Genomic DNA, 23804 nt, shown 5'->3' on the forward strand with positions numbered 1-23804 from the left:
TGAATTGTGCATTTTTAACAGTGATACTATATACTGTAGGTGTCCCAAAATAACACAACAAGTAACTAAAAGCAGTTCATATACTACCATTAAAGAGGTGCCACTTTATTACTTGGAGGCATGAATATCAAAGCTATTCAGCATCAGCTGATCCTTGAAATAGAGCAATAGCAAGAAGGATTAGTAAGAAGAGTAGCTAATGTAAAAAAAAAAAAAAAAAAGAATTTAATCATTCTATACAGTCATAACTGAAAGCCTTGATAATAGTAAGACGCAGAGTTTTGTGAATAAAATAGTTCTACAACTTTGCCACTTGATCCCAGAGAGATCAGAAATCAACTTTAACAAAGCAGCGTGTCAATATTCTAATATTGATTGAGCTGAATAGGCTCTATTGACAAAGAAAAAATGACAGTTTTGATTGATTAAATAAAGTCGAATGTTAGAAATCTGTTCCACTGTTGTTGGGGTTATTTGATTTTTCTTTCGCCACAACAGTGCACAATGCACACGTGTGCATATAACTTGGTTAATTAACTATGAGAAACTATAAATCTCATTCATTCAGCATTTTTAATGTTCATAGTTAAATAACGATGTGATATGTGCTTCAATGGGAATTTTCATGTGCCTTTGCATTCCCCTTGGTCCCAAAATACCCATTTTATTGTGTATTCATTCAATATCCCTTATGTAAAGCTTTGTTTTTCTTAATTCCTTTACAACATTACCTGTTATTTTTTCCAAGGGAAGTTGTGGAGTAACTGCATAGTGAATGTGTTTTAAGGGGTCTATATGAACAGCAGCTATTAGAGTAGAAAGACAACATTTTATTAAGCGTGACACAACTGATACTTTCCTAATTTCTTTTTTTGTGATAGTCAAACGAAAGCATATATTTGTGGCTAGAGGAATAATTCTTTAGATAGCTGTCATAAGCGGTTGATCTTCTTCACGGCAGCTCTTCCAGAGCTTTTGAATAGTTTTTTTTTTAGAAATAGAAAACACAGTTTAGTCCCATGGACAGTGACAAATTAAATTTTGATATTAGTTTTCATATCTGTTTCTGTTTCTGCACTCAATCCAAAATAGAACCCTGAGAGTTCATAACCACTCATCTTTATTTTGTGTGATTGCTTTATGAAAACATAATCAAGTAGCAACACTAATATGTGTATTTAGGTACATTTAGTAAATGAAGTGTAAAGCATATAGTTTTCTTCATTTCTATCTTAATTATTCAATTAGGAATCCATTAGAAAATTAATCACAAGTCATTTCCTTTCAGAAAATAAACCAAGGGTCTGTATTGCACACAGATTAAGAGAATTGCATATAATATCATGCACACATTTTATTATAAATCATAATTAAAAGCCTTTAAACAAAGAAAAGCAATGCATAAAATGAGAAAGAACCTCTTTAGCATTATGATTTAAGCCCATCGAAGGTAATGAGCATGAAAGAAGTCTAGTAGGTCTTTAGAACAATTGGGCTTTGTGGTTCATCACCAGCGATGTGTTGATTTATAAATATACTTCTAAAGGCCAATCAGTGCTTAGAACCACACAGACTGACATGTTTTATTAGCAAGCCACTGGTGCATAAAAGGTCTATGCTATGCTGAAATGATTTTTTTTTTTTTTAGTGCCTGACTGGTTTTCTGGGCATGGATGTCCCTAGAAGTCGTGATTTACTGTGAGAATAAATGGTTCTGAACAGGAAACAAGCAAGAGTAAACAATGTTCTGGGAGAGCTTTATCTTTGAGAGCCAGAGGCTTTTTCTTTCCTCATTCCAGTCAGATCCAAACATGGTTTTCAGCAATTGTCTGCAAAGCTGTAGTGAGTTGAAAGCCTGTGTCAATGGGAAATTCTTTATTTTAGCATAACTCAGAAATGTGTGTTTACAATTGTAAAGCATTATGGCATTATAGATGAGTAAACTGCTTAAGAGCTAGTGCCTAATGCTGAAGGCTCTCCTGTCTGGTAATGGACCATGATTGGAGTTATGCATCTTAAGTAGAGAGATAGGGGGCACCATCACTATTGTGAAAATGTTTAGTCACAGATATATATATTCCCTCCAAAAATGTAAGGGCACTAAGCTAATCAGAATGGATGTGTTTCGTGCAGGGATAGCATATACAACTGAAGTATATGATGATAATAAAGACTGTCACATGAAAGCTAGCTATCTGAAACCAGATGATATGTGATGATTTTAACAATATGTCACCAGGGTAAGATGTGCTCCTTACATACAGCAGTCTGTACCCAGCAGTTGATTCGAGCTTATGGATGAGGGCTGTTGTTTCTTGTTTGTTTTGTTTACCTCAGATACAGCATAATACAATTTTCTAGGTAACTTTATCAGATTCAATCCAGTAAATGGCAAAGGAGCTTGAGACATATGCACTTTGACAGTTATTTTAATCTCTAGAAAGGCATAGACAAAATATTGCCAGGATCTCAAAGACTGTGATGGATACATCAGTCTGTACATCATACTTTGTTTCTGCAAGAAACAAATTGCTCTAATTCTGTTATGTAGGGTAAAGAAGAAGGAAAAGTTATTTCTGTAAAAAGCCTTTAGTGTTTGTTTTTTTTAATTATTATTATTCTAGTGAATTATGTGTCAGCTAGTTAAAATGAAATGCTTGCATGTGTGTTGTTATTAAGCGGGATTACATATTTTCCATGATATTTAGAGTTACAGTGCTTGTTTTGGCAGTGTGCTCTTAGATATACCTTTTAGGTCTGTCACTTATATATTTCCCAAGTAACTTCTTTCGAGTGAGAGTAGGATGAGGGGGCACAAACGGAAGTAAGATAAGCACATTCAGAATAGAAAGTAAAAATCATTTGCTTTAAAAAGATCAAAGTAAATACCGGTTGGAAGTACAGTAACATATAAAATACTGGGGGCATTACAAAAAGAATTACAGTAACTGTGCCCTATGACATTTCATTCCATTAGAGAACCTTGATAGGTTGAACCACATTTTCTTGTTCCCGCTGTTCCTTTTTGTTTTTACTCCTGAATTGGTGTTCAAAGCGATGTTTCTTGTTAAAGGCAAAAAAGAAGCAAACTCAGGTAGATTGATTAAATTAGTTCGGAGTTGAAGTGTGTGCTTCTGTGTGAGGAGGGGGAATACAAAGAAGAGTGAGACCTTTAAATGATTCAGGGCATAGGAAATTTTGACAGGATTAGATAGGAGATAGCAAAGACATTGGAGTGCCTAATGAGGGAGCACAAGGTGGTAATGATTATAACTGTGTAAATATCTTAAGAGGGATTCTGGTAACAATTAAAGGTAATGGCTAAAAAGTAACATGAACTCAAGTGACAACAGCTGCTTTTACGTTTTAAGTGAATGTTTTAGTTTAAACTTTAAACTTTAAAAAAAGTTTAAAAATATGAATAATGAATTCCAATGGAATAACATAGCTATAGCATAGTTGTATTGTATTTTTCTTTTTGTTCCAGTTTTAAAATATGCAAACATAAAACTAAAAAAATACAAAACACTATATATAAACTGTTGCATCCAGTTAGACCATTGTAGCAAGACCATTGGAGTGAGTTTTGAACAATGACAAGTCATTCGATAGTATGAAGCACCAAAAACTGTTCATCTACAGTATAGCACTGTCTTCAAAACGTCTGCACATTTCAAACAGAAGTACATTATACAATCAAAGAATCAAACATGGGAAAAGGGGGACAATTAATAAGACTGTTGGTGCTAATACTACCCTGTGTTGCTAGAATAACTTGGTACAGACTAGAACCCATATTTGGTTGGACTGCTCTTCAGCAATAAGACTAGTGATCTACAGGTATATTGTTTCTGTTCCTACCAAATGTACAGAACCTCTGTGGAGTTCCGATCTAGCAGGCCCAATCCATGGCCTTGACCCTTTTCTTAACACAAATATCGGTAACATAACTGTGCTGCAGATTGCGATCTTGCAGGGAGAACAGATCCCTACTCATTAGCTTCTTGGCATTTTACAACTAATTTCACTCTAAAAAGTCATTTTACAGTTTAATGAAACAAAAAATAGCTCCATCATTATATAGAAATATACAGACACAGATAGGGTACCGTAGATTTATTATACTTTCTACACCACTAGATACTAAACAATAGATGACTAAACTAGGTGTTTTTTGTTAAAACAAAGGATTGAAGGAAGGGAAACGCCCACCTGTCCACCTCAACACATAAATAAAACTTAAATAAAATCACAATTTAGCCTGATTGACTTTTTTAAGCCCATTTGTTTACAGGTTTGATTGGGCAGGTGTGCATTTGCTTAGCCCTCATTGGATTGTGATGACGGGTGATGAATTGTGGAACCACCAATGATGACAGTGGTTGTAAAAAGCCCTCAAACTGTTCTACTGGATTTAATCAATACAACCTGTTCCAATATGATTCTGACATGCCAAGAATTTTAAGTTTAGTAAAGTACGCCGAACACCTGTGTATTTGGAATAAACAAACCAGGAATTTGATTCCGTAATAACGGCTTTGTGAAATTCATCTAAAGTCCATACAGTCAAAAAGACTCTGGACACACACAACATAGAACACATACCCAATTAAAAAGAACTGGCCTTCCATGCATAGAGTTATTCTTATTGTGAATATCTCAATCCAAATGCAATGCCAACTAGAACTAGATATATACAATACATTTGGTAAGAGACTTGCATTTTCTGTAACAGTATCAAGGGTGCATTTGCAAATGTTTTATCAGGGTATCGTTGCGGGTAACAAGCTTTTTGATTATGGCTTTAGTAAAAGACACACACAAGCACAACCTCTTCTATGCATTTTCTTTCCACTCCATCCTGTGTTTTTGTTTTTTTTCTCTGTGGATGATGATGAAGAGAAACATTAGAGAATTCCCTTTGGTCTCAGGCTTCATTGGACGGAGCCACATACCCACTGAATCTAAAGAGCAGGCATGCCATTCATTTAAAGGATATTATTTCTCATATCTGATGTCTCCTGATGTCTGTAATTGTAAATGTGATGGAGTGTTCCACCTGCGAGTGGGTGAACAAACTAATGACTTCTGCAATGCTTGTTGCTCCCCCAAGAGCTGTGACAGTGTAGGCACCACTGAAGAGAGTATTCCTGATGTGGATAACGTGGTAACGTTTCATTTTAATGTGCCTGTTATGTAATTGCATACTGTATAAATATCACATGTATTTATGCATTATGCAATTACCTCCTTAAAGTGCTTGCAGGGAATCTTTCGTTGCCATGGTTTCTGTTACTCTGTGGATAAAAAGAAAGAGACTGTCAATCCATCGGTTTTTAAATCTTAAATCCTACATTCATTCTTGAGCAGCTCCAAGTGCTGAATATATCAATTAACCAACTACTCAAAGTAAGAATACAGACAGAAAAAAACTTTGTGACACAGCTATTCCAATTTTTAAACTTCTTTAAATATATTTGTTAAAATATATGTTTACAAATACTGTATAAACACAATTCTATGTTTTTTAACTTAGCTTTTTTTATATCTCCTCTCCCTACAGGGTCTGATGCATTTTGCAACTAAGCCCATTTTACAGATATCATATATTTCTGTATGCGAAGACAACCTACCCACACTAAGCATAGTGGCGATCACTCAGAATGCAATACATTTTCAGATGCATGCATCAGACCTACAGTCAATCATATTCAATATCCTCAATGTATTTAATAACTGTGTTGCAAAAAGTAAAATGTCAATGTCTCCAGACATGCTGCTTAGGGTCTTCCCATCTGCCTGTTGAAGTTACACAGTAGCTGCATTAAGTAATCTTTTTACTAACGTAAACTTTTTGTATGTGTATAATGTTTGGCTAGATTGACATTTACTTACATATTTCAGTAGGAAATCAGGTGTCTGTTCATAACTACTGTGGTTCCTTCCAACATAAATAAGCACAAATAGAAGAGTGTTGCTAAAGGAATGTGGTGACTTTGGTTTAGTAAGGACTTTGTAGTTTAATATAGCCAGTATACACAGCTGTGTAAATTTGCATCGCTCGCTTTTCTGAAAGCAAATCAACACAAAATGCCAGAGACTTGGATTAAAACCTTAGTAAACATTGTTAATGAGTTTCACAAGGAAAAGCTGACCAGCTAAAGATAAATTCACCTTTTTAATTTGATTGCATGTTTCTTCTTTGAAGGGTTTAGAGGATGTTGGGAGAACATTGTCCTGTTTTGTTACACCACAGTGATCCAGTTAATTAAATATTAAGCGCACTTATTAAAAATGTATACATGGCTAAATGTATATCACATAATACAAAAGGATACTAGAGAAAAACATTTGGTGTAGACTACCCTTAAATTCGATGATATAATTGGTCATTTTGGGGTTAAGTACTTAAGGGCTTAGGGGTGATGCAATGCTTTAGTTATTGTACATAGGGTACCTGCAACTTCTGTGTTTCTTTTTTAAAGTTAAATAGCCTTTCTTTTGTGAAGATGACAAATGCATCATTTTTTCTACCAGGGAAAGATTGGTGCAGGCCTATTTGTGTCTCTGGTCTACTTGAAGCTCTACACATAAGCCCGTGTTGTGCTGTGCAATGGGATAAATGGATTGGGATAAAAATATTGCTTCTGTAGGTTTTTCCATTTCACATGTTTTGTGCTTTATTCAACCCATTCATCCAAGGGCTTGAATAAAGCACAAAATATGTGAAGTGGAAAAACCTACAGAAGCAATTTATTTTTTTTAAACAAAGATGCTGCTAGAAAATGTAAGATTTTTCATTTTAACTAATGCCCCACCACCCCCAGATATATACAATGCAAAGTATGGCTATTAAAATTCAAAGAAAATATAATGGGGGCATAGTGGAACTGAAAAAACTTTCAGGAAACAGCTGAATTCACTTGTTGAGTGTGAATATTTTTTTTTCTTTCTCAAACAAAAGCTGATGTGCCGTTGTTTCATATAAATTGGTCTCTTTTAACTCAAAACAATAGAGCAGCTCATTCCTCCATATTGGGCTGAACGTATTAGCCTCCCGTGCTTTCATTGTACAGTATTTAACACATACTGTGCAATCTTACTTTACTGAAACTGCGGGACAGGTGACTGACACACAGTTAAATATTTCCTCTCAGAAGGAAAAGCAAGAGATCTCTTAGTTCACTCCTCTATAGCTGTAATTGTCAATGAGAAGAATGCATACCAAACCAAACTAAGGAAAGAAACATGGATTTTCAAACCTTAGTCACTACTCTGTAGTTGAAAGCATGCAAATTGACGGTGATATTCAAAGGTGCCTCATAATCTTTTATATGTGTACTCGGAAATGATGTGCGTCTGGGTTTTGAATGACGTTAACCTGTTTAAACATCATTAGCAGGAAACAGTATGGTACTTTGCTGTGAAAAGAAATATTGATTAAGGGATTGATATCAGAATTAAGTGTGTATATTTAGATTTAAGATTACAATGATATATTGAGCTTTTAATGAACAGATCCTTATAATTATTGAACAGGAATTCAGTGGGATATCAAATGTTAATGGACACATGATGTATTTAATAAACTGGCACTCTGTAACTAAGAAACTTTTTATAAACTGAATTTATCACCATTCTGAGTTTTATATTTGTCCATTATGCCATATACATGTAATGTGGTGCATACAAAATATCATTGAGGGAAAAATCAGTGCTGTAAAACTAATGTAACCTGGTAATGAAATCAACAGCCATATCAAAAGTTTAGTATCTTTCGCCTCATTTCCATGACATTGACAGCACTTCGGGATTGAAGTTTTTCGGGTTTTATTTTTTTGCATCCCAAACAAATTGTATCCTGATTCTGTTTCCTAATTAAACTCAGAAAAAAAACCTGTTAATTATGAAACAATTTCACTTGTTTTTACCTTCTTATCTTGGCGGACGGCCAAGATGGCGGCGGTCGGATTCTGTTTAGTCTTATTTTTATTTCAAACAGGGCTAACAGATTACGTTAATTGTTAATCTCCGATCCTAATTGCATTTAATTCTTGCACTCGCTGAGTTTATCATTATGCTTATGTTAGTTTCACAGCTTTTCTTTTCAGAATAAAATACCTAGTATATATTGATAGCAAGTCCAGCCTTTAAAATCTTGATTTGCAGCAAAATAATTATAATCTTAAACACAGTTTATAATACATAGTTTTCTTTTTATTAGGATGCAGAGACAGCTTAACAACTACTAATTAACATTTAAAGGGAGGTATAGATTCAGTAAATAAAAACCGAGAAGTTCACCAACCTTTTTTTTTTGTCTTCGTTGCAATTCACAAACACTATACTTCTGCACTGTCCTTCAGATGGCTACACCACAGATGATATTAACTTCTACTGGCGTGGGGGAGATCGTGCTGTGACGGGAGTGGAACGGATTGAGCTGCCCCAGTTCTCCATTGTAGACTACAACCTTATCTCCAAGGATGTGGTGTTTTCTACAGGTTAGTGCAAGTCAAGTCATTATTGAATAACAAGGACATTGCTGTGCTTTTTAACATTGTATGAGGTGTTGCTGGTATGCGTCGTGCTACTGATGTTTTGTAAAATGGCTAGCTCATAAAAGTGCTGTAGTAGAAGGTAAAAGTGTAGTAATACTACTACAGGCATGATCAAGTCAGGTACAGTATGGGAGTTTGGGACAATATGGTAAAAACAATGACAGTCCAAGGTTAAGCGCAGTATAATATGAAACGAGAACCATACAATCAACTGGAAAAAAATCCTACAAGGGATACATGTCCGAAAAATAGGGTGGATTCAGGTATTCCTCTGGTAATGGGACTTTCTGAGAACATTAAAAGCAAAGTTATGATCTAATCAATCTAGGCAACCCAGTGCCTGAACAGAAACAATACACAGCTGTGTGCCTCAGCTGCTTCCAAGAACTCTAACAACTTTTATACACTAATGTATGAATTATAGACAAATGTTAGCAATCTGAGACATTGGCAGTGGCATTGGCTACAAATATCAGTCGCTCTAGTAAATTTTATCAACTTTTACAGGCATCTACTTGTGTCACATCAAGAACATACTTAGGACATGTTAAAAGTCTCTGAAGTGGAAACAACAATATGGCATTATGTGAATGTTGAAACAATGTGCATTCAGGAAACTTCAGCTCCATTATCTTTAATAGTTATACTGGAACAGCATCCCTCTGCAATTTGAATGAGGGCAGTTCAGTTGCCCTTAAAAAGCTATTTCAGTTTTTTTAGTTTGTAATTGGCAAAAAATACTTTTTTGTGGTAGCTTTGTATATAATATATATATATATATATATATATATATATATATTATATATATATATATTTATATATCAGATATAGTATATTAGCAAAGTGATATATACACAATATATATAATACTATATATATATGTATATATAACTTCAGCTCCCTTTTTTATATAGTTATATATATATCTATAATAGTAGATATATTATCTATATATATATATATATATATATGATACTAGATTTAATTCCTCATATCTATGGTGAACTGTAAAAACAATGTCGATTTAAAATAAACATTAGAGCCTAAGAACAAAAGAGAAAGAGAAAACTGGAGCTGCTTATTAATGCAGTACTGTGATCACTGCAGGTTTTCTTCTTTTTTATTTATTTTTTAAACTAACATCTTTAAACTTACCGGTCTGTTTTTTTAAGAGATAAATAACTTCATGTGCCAACTTCAGATGAACTTAAAGTCATGGTCAACCTATTATGCATTATTCCTCCAGGTAATATCTAGAAGTCCACCACCTGCATGCCCTGTCACCCAGGAACGCACTGGACACAAAACCTAACCTTGTGTTCACTTTTAATCCCCTTTCTAGTCATTGTTAAACCATGTCTTCACAGGGGCTTACCCCAGGCTCTCCCTCAGCTTCAAACTGAAGAGAAACATTGGATACTTCATCTTGCAGACATACATGCCTTCCATTCTGATCACAATTCTCTCCTGGGTCTCCTTTTGGATTAACTACGATGCCTCTGCTGCCAGAGTTGCTTTAGGTATGAATTTTTATCATGAATTAGATACATTTAAAAAAAAAATATTTCCCTTCTTCTTCTTCTTCTTCTTCTTCTTCTTCTTCTTCTTCTTCTTCTTCTTCTTCTTCTTCTTCTTCTTCTTCTTCTTCTTCTTCTTCTTCTTCTTCTGTCTCATTTATTTTCATAATCTAATGCATTTATCTTTCATATATTTCTGCCCATTTACCTTAAACATCTTTTTACTGGTTAATGAAATTCAAATACAGCAGTTTAAGTCATACTTTTTATGAGTGTGCAAGTATTGTTTTATGCTTTTCAGTTCCATAGTGTGCAAGTATTGTTTTTCCTATAATGGCACTACTATAGTGTTGACAGGAGCTAAATTACTTTTAGACAATGCCCCAGCAATTAAACAGTAATCAGTATAAAAAATTGCAGTATTAAAAAAAAAAAAAATCAAGGTGATGTTTTAATGAACTGCTTGCACTAAAGTTGTGGAGAAACTCCTCTGAATGTTTATTTGGCTTTCCAATCATGATTTATAAAAACAGTCAAATATGCATTTCCAAAACACACCTGGTATGATAGAAAGAGATTAAGTCAGCAATAATATACCTATCTACTAGTAAATGCCTTTTCTTAAAATATTGATGAGTTGGCCTTCCAGCATACATTCATTTTATTTCAAGATCTCCATTGCACTAGGCAGGAGAGCTGCGTTGGCACTTCACGTTAACGAGTTTGACATGACAAGGAAGAAAATTTAATTTTCCATTTACCTTTTGTCATAAAAAATGCAAACTAATAGTGCTTCAGCTATCCTTTTGTGAGTCCTGTCAAGTATTTCATCTAATCGTCTCTCTTCATCTTTACCATCTCTCTATCTGACCAGGGTAATTCGGTAAGAGAATTCCTTCAAGCTCACTAGAAAAATGGACTATTTACTTTTTCCAAAATGTTGTCTGCAGGCCATTATTTGGATAGTTTATACTGAATACTATACCCCCTCAAGCACTGTACCGTAGTTTAAACCTGGCGTAAATTGAGTCTGTGATATAAACCATAGCACATGATGTCCTGAGATTAATGTATTTACCCCATACTGTTGCTTTTTAATAAGTGATTGGAATCACTTACAGATCACATTGCAGAGTCCTGTACTGTGTGATATTATTCTCAAGCTTGTGCTTCTTTCCAGGAATTACCACGGTGCTCACCATGACAACAATTAATACTCACTTAAGAGAAACCCTCCCCAAGATTCCCTATGTCAAAGCCATAGATATGTACCTGATGTGCTGCTTCGTGTTTGTGTTCTTGGCCCTGTTGGAGTATGCACTGGTCAACTACATCTTCTTCGGAAGGGGGCCACAGAGACAGAAGAAGGCAGCAGAGAAAGCAGCAACTGTAAACAATGAGAAAATACGAATGGAAGCTAACAAGGTAGGAACCGTGTCCTTGTTTGAATTACTCCAGTAAAAGGGAATGAAGTACGTTTCCTAGATCATATCAATTGATAATTGCCACTTTTTTGTTTTACAAAAGCTTAGCTCTTTCATGCCAATATGATCAAGAATTGTCAAAAAGAAAAAATAAAAGAACATGGCTGTATAAGGCTAGCATTGGTCATCATACGAGTCAATAAACAGAAGTTTAGCCCTTTATGAGGTTGCTCCCAGCTAATAAATAATGAAAGCTAACATTCATATCAGGTGGAATTTGTTTTTGGAATTTGAATTTGTGGAATTATTCCTCCAATGGTAATTAAAACTGTAATTAAGACCCTCTTTCTTTGAAGACAAAGTTTGTGTGAAAATTATCGGTTTAGAAAAGTCATTGTTGACTCTTGACCATTCATCCAAATAATCTTTCTTCACTCATGCCAATGGCATGATGCTTGAAATGTGTCTTTGTGACAAAGGCTTTATGAATTGTCCTCTGTGGGGAAACCAAGATGGTAATTTTCCAGTTTGCAGTAATACAAAGACACACTTTGGTTATGCACTGAAGACTACTTTCATCTTTAGATGAACACTGTTTGAGCCACGTTGCAAGTTCAAATTGCAAGCACAATGCTACAGGCATCTGTGGACCAGCACTGAATAATTATGTTCTGTGAAGGGCATACTGCAAAGTCTAACTTGACTTTCATTGAATGACTTATGTAAGCTTTTTATTTCAGATGATGTTTGTGATAAGGCAGTTTCTGATAATGTGTTACTTTTTAGAGTCTCATTTTAATATAGAAAAATATATATATATATATATGTTTTCTATTATACTTTACAGAACTGTTGCGGCATGTATCAATGTAATATACAGGTATTGGGACAACTCTGTTGTTATGTTCTGCCAAAACACATGCATTCTCTGTAGTCTAAAACTTGTATGACAGATTTAAAGTTGACCTTGGTGAACCAGGCTAAATTTAATTTCTGGGCACTTTATATCTCCTAGCAACTATCACAAGTGCACCTTGACCTGATAACATTGTGTACTTGCAGTGGATGGTGGGGAATGTAGTTCAGAGAGACGATGCACTGTATGCCAGAATGAAACAGAGGGAAATTGATGCTCATGACTCAATGTGGGAGCCAATCTTTGTGGAGGATGAAGCAATGGGACTGGGCGAGCAAAAAAATAAGGTACTTCATTAAAACAAAAGTAAAAATGATTATGTACATTGAGGTTTCTCTTTTTATATCCTGTTCTGTTTGCACAAAGAACAAACTAATAAAATTATTATTATTTGTTATACAACTGTACCATACAGTTTAAAAAAAAAAATTCAAAGATTTTCAGATGCGATTGAGGAGGTTGTGGTCTCCTGATACAAAATGCAATCTAGAGATTGAAACCATGAAACAAGAGGTCATAAAACAAACTCTGATAAAAGAAGTGAAGGATGGTTACGCAGTAATCGAAAAAAAAAAAAAAAAACAGTATTGATCGTGAATGATGATGTGAATTGTTTTTAAGTAGTATTGGATACAGGTTTGGAACCCTATTATCATTGATAAACATCAGGGGGTTGTCTGGTCTGAAGCTAGCAAAGAAAAACAGAGCATGCATACATATGTCCTAATAGGCATATTTATTCTGTGTCTTAAAATAAGAATTCACATTTGCTATAGTATGAATTGAATTGAAAATTACTTTGTTAGTTGTTGATTGCTGTTTATAAACCTTTCTATGAATCATGGCACAGATGTGACCCATTGAATAAGTAAAGAATATATATATCCAATCCATGGATTCTTTAGTTAAGAAACCTAAAATGATCTTACCTCTCGAACAAGTGGATGTGATTTGGGGAATTCTGATGCTAAACATTAATCAGTTATCTTGGTCTGTTATTTCAGGTTTCTATTCCCAAGTTCACTTATCATGTTGATGAAAATGTATGGAAATTTGTTTTCTTTTATCTTTTATGTACAAAAATAGCTCCAATTCCAGAGTGATGTATTGATATATGACTATTGCTGTAGATGACTTTTGATGTCAGGGGACCATTTAAAGAGTTTCTATAGAATTAACTAATTTAGTGAATATTTGCTTTTCTATTGTCTTGCAATTGTCTGAATTTTTCATCCGAGCATTAGAAAACAACACAAAACAAACCTCTGCTTAGCAGGGCTCTGTTCCATATCTGACATTGCATTGCTTGGTAGATTAAGGGCTTAGTACTGTTGCATGTTAATTTCCTACTAGCTGAGTGCCCATCTGTTTCCCACCTGGGAGCTTCTGGAACAGAACTCAAGCTCTGTCCCTCTCAGGGATTTAATTTCAATTTTCCAAATGTTAACCTACCTGCAGAAACACAGCCTTCTTGCCACAGATTTCTATCTTGACTGCTTCGCTGATAAAATTCTCTCTTAATCCAAAGGCAACTTTGAACGAAGCTCTTTCCAGCTCCTGACTGTTAAGTTATAAAACATGGCCTTAAGATCTCTGATTTATAACAAAGTACTTTGTCAGACAACTGACATTCCTCTAAACCATAAACATTCTTCTAACTTGCAGATGAAGCAGACTATGGTTCTGTTTTCCATCAAATCAAAATGCTAGGTGAAAATAAATTAACATAGAGACAGTTATATCTGTGGACAGCTTCACATTATCTGACTTGCAATCACAGCTTTTACTGTTTTAGTATACTGTATTTGCATACCTAGATTGTTTTATGTGTTAAGACAGTAAAGCAGTACAAGTTCATTTCTCTATAACATTGTGTAATTGATTTATTTGATATAATATAATGGCTTATAGTTCACATAACAGTGTCAGGTCCTATCAGAAGAATCTGATTAACGATTGTTACTGTCTAAAACAAGAACATTTACAACGAAGCCTTCCTGTCACATCTGTAAAGTGAGAGAATGATGTTCCACCGTGTAGTACTTACAGTACTGATTCCCCAGTGGTTTACTGTAGCAAAAGCATCAACAGAGAAAAGACTAAAGTATGTAACTTTGCCATTTAACAAGAGCATGCACGCAAATCAGTCTACTGTACTGGAATGGCAATTGAAATGTTCCCACCTCATACAGTATTGCAACAGCTTGTACTGCTCCAAGTGTATAACAAATAAATTCAAGTTACTTCAAAGTATAAAGCATAAAGTATTGTTAAGCTATCACAAGAAAAAAAAAAAAAAAAAAAATATATATATATATATATATATTATATATATATATATATATATATATATATGAGAATATCTTTTTCTTCGGTAAGGTAAAATGTTTCGGGTACCACCATTTTCAACAGTCATGGTGGTAATGGATTTACAGCAAGAATAAATGTCCTAATTTGACGCTCAACTGCGCAGAAATTAAATGTCAGGTCCCTTGTGAAAATCTTAGACGATATGTCATATGCTATATAATATATATAATATATATATATATATATATATATATATATATACACTGTATGCTACGGAAGAGTGTATTTAAAATAATATCTTAGTTAAAAAGATCTAAATTCTAGTTATGGTACTATAATAAAATGATATTAGCTATATAAAACATGCAAGCAATGATCAATATGTTTATTGCTCCTATTGTAAGTGGCTTTGTGTTTGTTTGTTATGTAGCATGGCAACTGTTTTATTCCCCACAGAAAACAGGCCTTTGTTTTTGCATTTGTTCATGTTAACACGTAACATCTTTTTCCACTTAAGCAAAATTAAGTGTTCACCATGGTTTTGAACATTAACTCTGGCAGTCACAGTTTGACTGTCTTAGGAGTTATAGGTGTGAAAAATATGAATACCTGCACTGTTCACTGACTGATAAACCTACAGACTGAAGCATTGTCACATTTCACTGTCAATATGAAAAACACAACAAAATGCTTTTTTTAAGACACGTCAATATGAAAAGGAAAGATCTAATACAAAGAAATGGATGTATCACAGGGTCTGCAATTCATTATATATTGTGTTAAAAAAGCATGATACCTTAAACCTTAATAATGCATTATTTATTGTTAAATTTTCTGTCTTTCAATAACACAATATATGTCTTCATTTTAGATGGATCCTCATGAAAATATTTTACTGAGCACACTTGAAATGAAGAATGAAATGGCCACCTCTGAGCTCACATTGGGCCTTAGTGACCCAAGAAGCACCATGCTTGCTTATGATAGTTCCACCCTTCAGTACCGCAAGGCTGGATTGGCCAGGCACAGCTTTGGACGGAATGCTATGGAAAGGCATGTGGGACAAAAGAAAAGCAGGCTACGAAGGCGTGCTTCCCAGTTGAAAATTACCATCCCTGACTTGACTGATGTAAACTCTATCGACCGGTGGTCGCGGGTGATTTTCCCCATGGTTTTCTCCTTCTTCAATGTTGTTTATTGGCTCTACTATGTGAATTAAGAAGACTGAGGAATGCGGAAGACAGCGTTCAATTTGTTGATTCATTTTACAACACAAGCCAGACTTTTGAATTATTACATCCAAAATAAATCAGGACTAACTACATTTGAACACCTTAATTGCTGGCTAACACATATACAGCCTTAGAGGTGTGAGAAACAATGAAAGATGCATGTTCCAGAATTTAGCATATACAGTAAATCCATCGATTAAGCCTAGACTATTATGTTCATATTTATTTATTTACGTATCTATGTATTTATATGTTCACATTACAGTGACTTTATAACCTTTCCTGTCTTAATTAATCAAATTCTGGAACTTTCAAAGGGTCAAGCAAAATTCCCACCAGTGCAATTAAAAAAATAAACAAACAAACAAAACAAACATAAAAAAAATCTGAATAAACTAATACAGTGTTTAAAGAGACATATCTTACATGTCTGATTTCACTTGGTATCATATTTTTTATTTACTGATACAGGCAGAACAGGTGAAAGTCACTTAAAGTATACATTTATACAGATTATTTGTGTTCTACTGTTACTTTATTTTGCATGCCTCCCATTGTGTTTTTGTGAAATATTTATGGGATAACTTGTGGGGTGTGGGGGTAGTGTAGCCTTGTTTACTTGCTTCCCATGGTCTTTTCTTTGTCACAAAAGTTATCTTAAGTTGCATGTAAGGGGGAGCATACTGTATTCAAAATGACGCTTCAAAAGTTATTCCATTATTCAATTTTATAACAACATTTCACTTCTAGGAGTTATTGTTTTGGAACACATCTTTATTTATTTATTTATTTCATTTAATGTAATCATTATCATTTTTATTTTTGGTTAAGATAGAGAATGAGCCTAGGTCATAAGAAATAGGAACATATTATTTTGTAAAACTATTACAAATGCATGTGCACTTATGTTCTGACTACGATGTTTTCAGAATACTAATTTAATATTATTTATTTATTCATTTATTTGTATTTGTTTCACTTTCCATATACAGTAAAAGAGGGTGCAAGGCTTTAGATTCTCTTTTATTTTAGTTTGTGTTTGAAGGACTGGCTTTCTAACTGTTAAGAAGATACAATACAAGAGACTACCCTTTTATGACAAATAGACACACATATGTTTCTCTTACATTGATAGAATTCACATTTTGGTCAAGTTTGAATTCTGGGATGATTCATTTTCGGCACTATAAAATCATTTTTCAGATTAACCAAAGCTAACTGGGCCAAGGAACCTTCTAGGTCAAGTATTTTGTGCTGCCAGTTATTGCAAAGAATGTGCTGCTACTGACAAACAAATATTTGTACTTGGACTCTTATTTACTAAACAATGAGACACTCAATCATAATTGACTTCCCAGATTTTTACTTTTTTTTAAAAGTTCAAATACTTGCTTAACATTCTTAAAAGCAGATTACTGTATATAAACATGGCCTGATATAACAGAATTGCATTTTTTTATATTTATTGTAAGATAGGATGGTATCCAATAATGAAGATGATTGGTCTTGTTTTTTTTATGAATTACTTAAAGGCAGTAAACAGTAATGACACACATCTTTCAAAGCAATGAAAATAACAAACAATTATCTCTTAAAAGCCCCCAAGGTTTATGTATTCCAAACTTGCCCTGTCATCTTTATGACTGGTTCCTTGAGTTAAAAAGATACACACCTCTGGTTGTACAGTGTCTGTATGTGGACAAATAAATCAAATAATCTAAACCCCACGTTTTAAAGAGTATATCTGAAATGAATGCCCTGCATGTAAGTCATTTAATATAAACCTTTGATAATATTAATATAGTTTCCTATCCTGATAAAAGCAAACAGGATCTAGAGAGAACAACTCAACAGAGTGCATACATTGACCTTCAACTTTTGCAATGTACAGCGTCAACAAGTGAATGTAAGTAACAAATCTAACCAATGTTGTGAGCATTGGAATTGAGTTACCTTTCTTATGAAGTTGTCATCCAACAGATTTAACTGCAGGAAAACACATTGCAAGTCTGTTGCCAAACAGATTGAAATAAATCAGACTGAAGTTGCCAAATCCCCCACATGCTCACTTTTCTACCGCCGTATAGATAAAGCCCCTGTGCCCAAGAAATCTAGATTATATATGTAAAAAAAGAAAATGTATGAATTTTAAAAGATACAAAAATGAGCTCACACCCCACATTCTATTAAAAAAAGCTTTAAGGAACTAGAGTAATTCTCAACAATAAATTGCAAGTTGCATGGGAAACTAAAAGTACTTACAAGTATTTCAAATTAAGTAACATACATTTACTATGAGTTTATCTGTCTATCAATAAATCGACTATTGTGTATACTGTTATAATGGGCCATTGTCCTTGGCAATTTTTATCCCGCTACCACTTCTTTTATTCATACATTTACATGTTTCTGCTTTTTGCAAGAATCAATACCACCAAGTACTATAATATATTTCAAATGAAAGTCATTATGCAACAAAAATACGTTTTTTAAGTTGTTACCTTCGTTCAGATATTTTCAGATACTAATGGATTTCGTATAATAAAAAAAAATAATATTACAAATCCAATTTGCAAATTGTCAGCAATTCTGAGCAGTCCCAACATTTTTTTTTTCTGCTTTCTAAATTATACTCAATGTGGGATACTGAGCCAGCAGTTAAGACGTGTGTTATAGACATTTCACACCAAATTATGATGAACAGCAAGGCGCAGTTTCAATGTTACCTTCCTCAGTAATCTGTAAATATGTATTGTATATGAGTGTTAACATTTATGATATGCATTTCAATTTAAGTGAGGATTCATGAAGCATATTTCTGTGTTTACATAAGGAATGTTATGTTTATATTTAGTATTTCAGGATTTTGGTGGGGGGGGGGGGGTGGTGTGTCTTGAATGGCTTGTGTCTTTGAAAAGGTTCAGTTCAGACGCATGGATTTTAACGTAATATTTTATCATGAAGAAGACTATTATTTGTCATTGCTCAAACTGGAGTAAAGAAACTGTGACCCATTTATTGCTGAAAAACTGTTTATGCATTCATATATGTCATTCTTTACAGGATCGAACAGCTGAAAGCCTCCATCTGTGTGAGTAATTCCATACTAAAAGATACTGTATATGAAAAAATCTTCAGCGGCAAAGTGGTTCAGGCATTGCATAAAACAGGAATATTAAAAAGCACAACACTGCTTGATAACACCACTAGCATATGAAGCCTTCAAGTTTCATATTCCACAGTGTTTCTGTTTGGATTACATTGATATTTTAACAGGGTCTGATTCTTTAAATTAAGTGTATATTCTAATCTTTAAATATTATTTGCACCTTTTTAATCTCAAGTAAATTACATCAATCGAATTTTCATCTAAATGAGTTTTTCTAATTTTAACTATATTAATGTGGAATCTCAAATTATTATAATATATATATATATATTATTATATATATATATATATATATGATTAATATATTATATATAATATATGTTATTTATATTAAGAAAGTCAATTCATCATAAAGCAGTATTGCATGTTTTAGATAGCAAAACGATTTCCATTGCAAAATGAAACATAGTAAGATAATTCGATGTACAGTTGTATAGTGTATAAATGTTTTGTTTGGAGCTATTTAGTAATTCATACAAAGCAGTATTGCATGTTTAGATATTTCCATTGCAAAATGAAACATAGTAATTCGATGTACAGCTGTAATCTTAACAAACACCTGTCATGAACAAAAAGTTTGCAAAAAAATAAATGTTTTAACTCTATTTGGAGCTTCCTCCGAATGGACATGGTAAGGACATGTTTTATCTTTATTACTTTTGAACAAACAAAAACAAAAAACAGGGAAGTTAAACGCACAATGTAATGATTTTTTTAAATTTTATTTATGTTTTATGTTTTGCTTTGTAATCTCCGCTATTTGTTCAATATATTTAAAGATCCTGAGATTATTGGTAACATTTCTAATTAGACTGTTAATTTCTAATTAGACAATTAATATGCTAATATTGTTATCATTTAAACTGATAGCACAGAAACCAAAAGAATACAATGTCAATAAATGGCAAAGACATGTATCTTTTTTATGATTTAAAGTTGCCAAAATGCAGAGACAACCCCATTTAGCCTCGAAATTGACTCAAACAATGTTGGAACATAATGTATGATAAAATGAATAGTATTGTTGCAGCTACATGTTTTGTTGGAATATTTTACCTATTACTTCAAGTGCAGTGATGTGCTGCATATCTCCATTTTTGTTTTTACAGTGACAATTGTTGCTTTGTTACAGTATAGTGGGCCTAAAATTGTTCATAGTGTGCTCACTTCTTGTTTATTAATGATGTCTAATTTAAAATGTTACCAAATTGTCTGAGTCTGTTGGTGCTTTACTATGATTTCAATTAACAGAATATAAAAAAAATGTAAAAAATGTTTGTGTAATAATGTTTTCACAATGGGTGGGCTCCTAAGGTTTAGTTACTGTGTTCCAGAAACATGTTGCTAGTTGTATATATGAGATATCCTGTGAGTGAACGCCACTTGGAAAATACATTCTTGTAAATATTAGCAGGGTTCTTAAGGACGTTTTTAACTCCCTAATTTGTACTTTACTGTAAGGCGAATGCAAAGCAATTTCATGGTTTAAGCAAACATGTTAAAGAATAATGTAAATATTTCTGAGTGTCACTTGCACACTTAGTAAGCAAATTAACAGCTTCTAGCTTTGTTTCATTTTAGTACAATAACAGTGTCCTAGCAAGGCTTGTGAACAACCACTGAAGTTATTCACTTTTTTTTTTTTTTCCACATTTCATTTAATAATTCAAAATTGCAGAATGTAGTAAAATATATCGCATTTCATTTCACAGAGAAGGTAAATGTCAAATTGAATCTTGCTTTGTGTAAAAAGCAATTTGGTCTCCAGACTTTTACAATGAGACACACATTGTTATGAAAGTTATGAAAATATTGGACTGAGTGTAGCTGGTATGGTTTAATGTGTAACTGCAACACATTGAATATATTTATTTTATAGCACACATTGAAATGTTTTGCTAATATTTGTTGTATATCTATGATATGACTAGTCAAAATCCCTGGTGATTTGGGCACAGTGAAGATTTTTTAATGACCTTACATAGTACTATGACAATGTGACTTGCACAGGTTTACAAAATAAGCCATATAATACAGCCCAGCAGCCCTTACAAAAACAAACAAAAAAAAAAAAAAAATCAAGCTTTCTAGCAGCATTCCAAGTTTTGTTTAGCTCTTGATCACAAATAGACATACCATGAGAGACCTGGAAAGAACAAATAGCACATGATAATAAATTAATATACTGTATATTTAGGGCTTCCAGTTTTCGGTTTTTATTTTCCTTCTCTCTCCCTCCCTTTAAACATTAATTAATAGTTGTTAAGCCTCAACTGAATACCAGATTGTTTAAATTATCAAGGCGCTACTAGAAACTAATGCAGTGGAAATTAATAAACTGAATTTGGTGATTAGAGCCAGAACAAAATGCAGGTTCAAATAGAATCAGGTGAGATCAATGCATGTTGTTTGTTAACTCAATCAAGATATGAGGGTAAAAAGAAACATCTTCTTTTAGTAATTAGTGTTTGATTAAGAAAGTGAATTGACTCAAAATATGTTTAAAAGGACCTCACCTGATCAAAAATAAAACCTGAAAACTCAAAGCCCTATGTATAATGTATCCAGGCATTGTACAAAACCCTACTCCTGAACTGTGATCTGTTGTGATGCATACACATATGTTGGTACACTCTGCTGGGACACTGTCTTTGCAATTTCTTGTCCGTATTTAATCTTTTTTCATGCAGTAGTTTTCATTAGCCTTGTCAAGGATTACCTTGTAGCCTTTCTCGTATGCACATAATGAAACATTTTTTTATTCTTTTTCTTTGTTTTGTTTTTTTTTTTGACAACGACGACTAGAAAAATGAAACTATGTGGACAACATTGCATTAAATTTTCATGTCCACCTTGCAAGGCTGCCAAGGGCTGGGATAAATGGAAAAAAAAATGAATTGTTGACTGTAAATGAGTAGTGTCATAAGAAATATTTTCTGGAATAAAAAATGAAAAAAAACTAAAACAAAAAAAAAAACTATGTGTATATTGCAGCCAATTTCTGCATGTAAATATAAACTACTGTTGACTAGTGTGTAACTCTTGAAATTGAAATAATGCAATATAAATAAAAAGACATTTAAATGATTTTTTTTGTGTTAGACCTTTTAAACATTATTGTGTCCTAGAAAATTGTGGTCTGATTATTTGGTGCACCGTATATCTGGAAGAAAAAGCGTGATGGTGACATGTTATGCACTTTAATTCTGATGAGAATATGGAAAGAACTGCTTTGTACCTATTGGTACTTTAACCACAATTGGCATTTTGCAATACTACGAGAATAGGAGCATTGGCTGTTGAAATCTCTGAAGTACAGGCAAGATAGGCCACGGTATTCTATCTGTTTAATAATATCACAACATGCGTGGTTGAACTAATTAAACATACACTTTGGAAGCCCTTATTTCTCACCCCTTAACCAATCAAAACAGATCTGTTTTTCAGTTGTTTGTAATGAGGTAAGTGCAAATGTTTAGTTCTTGATAAATTGGCTATCACTGGGGTTATGATAATGATATAAACAGCAGCCAACCTTTAACTGTTGATTTATCATGCTAGTGATATTTGCATTATTAAATACAGTACCAGTATGGTACCATAATTACAATGGAATAATGCATGTTGACTCAAATATCTTAGAATCTTTATATATTTAACTTTCTTTGTGTAAGTTACAAGGAAAGGGTTAGAGAAATGTGGAATAAAGCACACTCTGATTACATCTGAAGCTGAAAGTGGAGAAGCTATCAGAAAGGGATTAAAAATGTGATACCAAAACATCATGTCATGCAGGTTTATTTCTGACAAGGCATTGATATTGAATGTACTGCAGTCATAATTCACACACTGTTGCTAAGGTAACCTAATGATAAAACTATGGTGTTAGTCAAGTGTGGTATATTTGTACCTTGTATTAGTGGTGTTTATTCTGTAGATGCCATCTGGAAAGTGATATGACATGATGCCAGCCAGTCCAATCCCCAGTTTAATCAAATCAAATGTCTTCATTTTATAATAAACCAGAACAACTGCTAGATACTGTTATATATGGTCTGCTAGTCACTGTTGTCCTTTTTTAATCTTTCAAAACAGTGACAGAAATAAAATACTAGTCATTTGTAAAGAGATATGTGCTTTTAACTGAAAGGAATAAACCAACATTCTGCAATTTAAAATGAATTAAATGAAAAAACAATCTTTATTCGAAACACAAATCTGCTTGAACAGAACTTAACCAACTACAACAGTTTTGAGAAAGAAAAAAATGTCACATTTAATGGAATCCAGTTCATTTTTGGCTAATACTCTATTAAAGCCTGGCAACTATAAATTACAACATGTCACCTGGGAACTGTCCCCACTGTAAATGCAAAGAGACTGCGGTCTAACTCAACGTAGTTTGCTAAATATAAAATATCAGATAAGCTCTGCAGTCACTTTGCACTAATGTTATATAAGGTGCTAAAATATAACCATTGCCAGTCATTGTGAATTATCTGTGTCTTATCTATGAATTTATCTATATGGTTGAATTTGACTTGAATAATATGTCTAGGGTCATATTTTCAAAGTGTTTACTCCAGTCTTGAATTAAATCCTATTTTTTGAAATAGGTAAAAACACTTATTGATTTTACAAAATTAAAATCAAACCTTTTTAAGCAGTCAATTTA

General features: G+C 33.4%; 1 protein-coding gene across 1 annotated transcript in view; it reads left to right on the top strand.

Annotated features, from left to right (window-relative positions):
- The window catches only part of LOC121296773 (gamma-aminobutyric acid receptor subunit beta-2-like), a 51424-nt gene extending 34094 nt beyond the window's left edge, over positions 1–17330 (top strand). The window contains exons 6-10 of the mRNA XM_041222550.1: positions 8367–8504; positions 9929–10081; positions 11259–11503; positions 12565–12705; positions 15600–17330. Coding sequence (XP_041078484.1) covers positions 8367–8504; positions 9929–10081; positions 11259–11503; positions 12565–12705; positions 15600–15947 — 1025 coding nt within the window. The 3' untranslated portion in view covers positions 15948–17330. The remainder of the gene's footprint in view (positions 1–8366; positions 8505–9928; positions 10082–11258; positions 11504–12564; positions 12706–15599) is intronic.
- Positions 17331–23804: the final 6474 nt, after the last annotated feature.

This window comes from Polyodon spathula, chromosome 22, assembly GCF_017654505.1.
Source record: "Polyodon spathula isolate WHYD16114869_AA chromosome 22, ASM1765450v1, whole genome shotgun sequence".
Taxonomy (NCBI): domain Eukaryota; kingdom Metazoa; phylum Chordata; class Actinopteri; order Acipenseriformes; family Polyodontidae; genus Polyodon; species Polyodon spathula.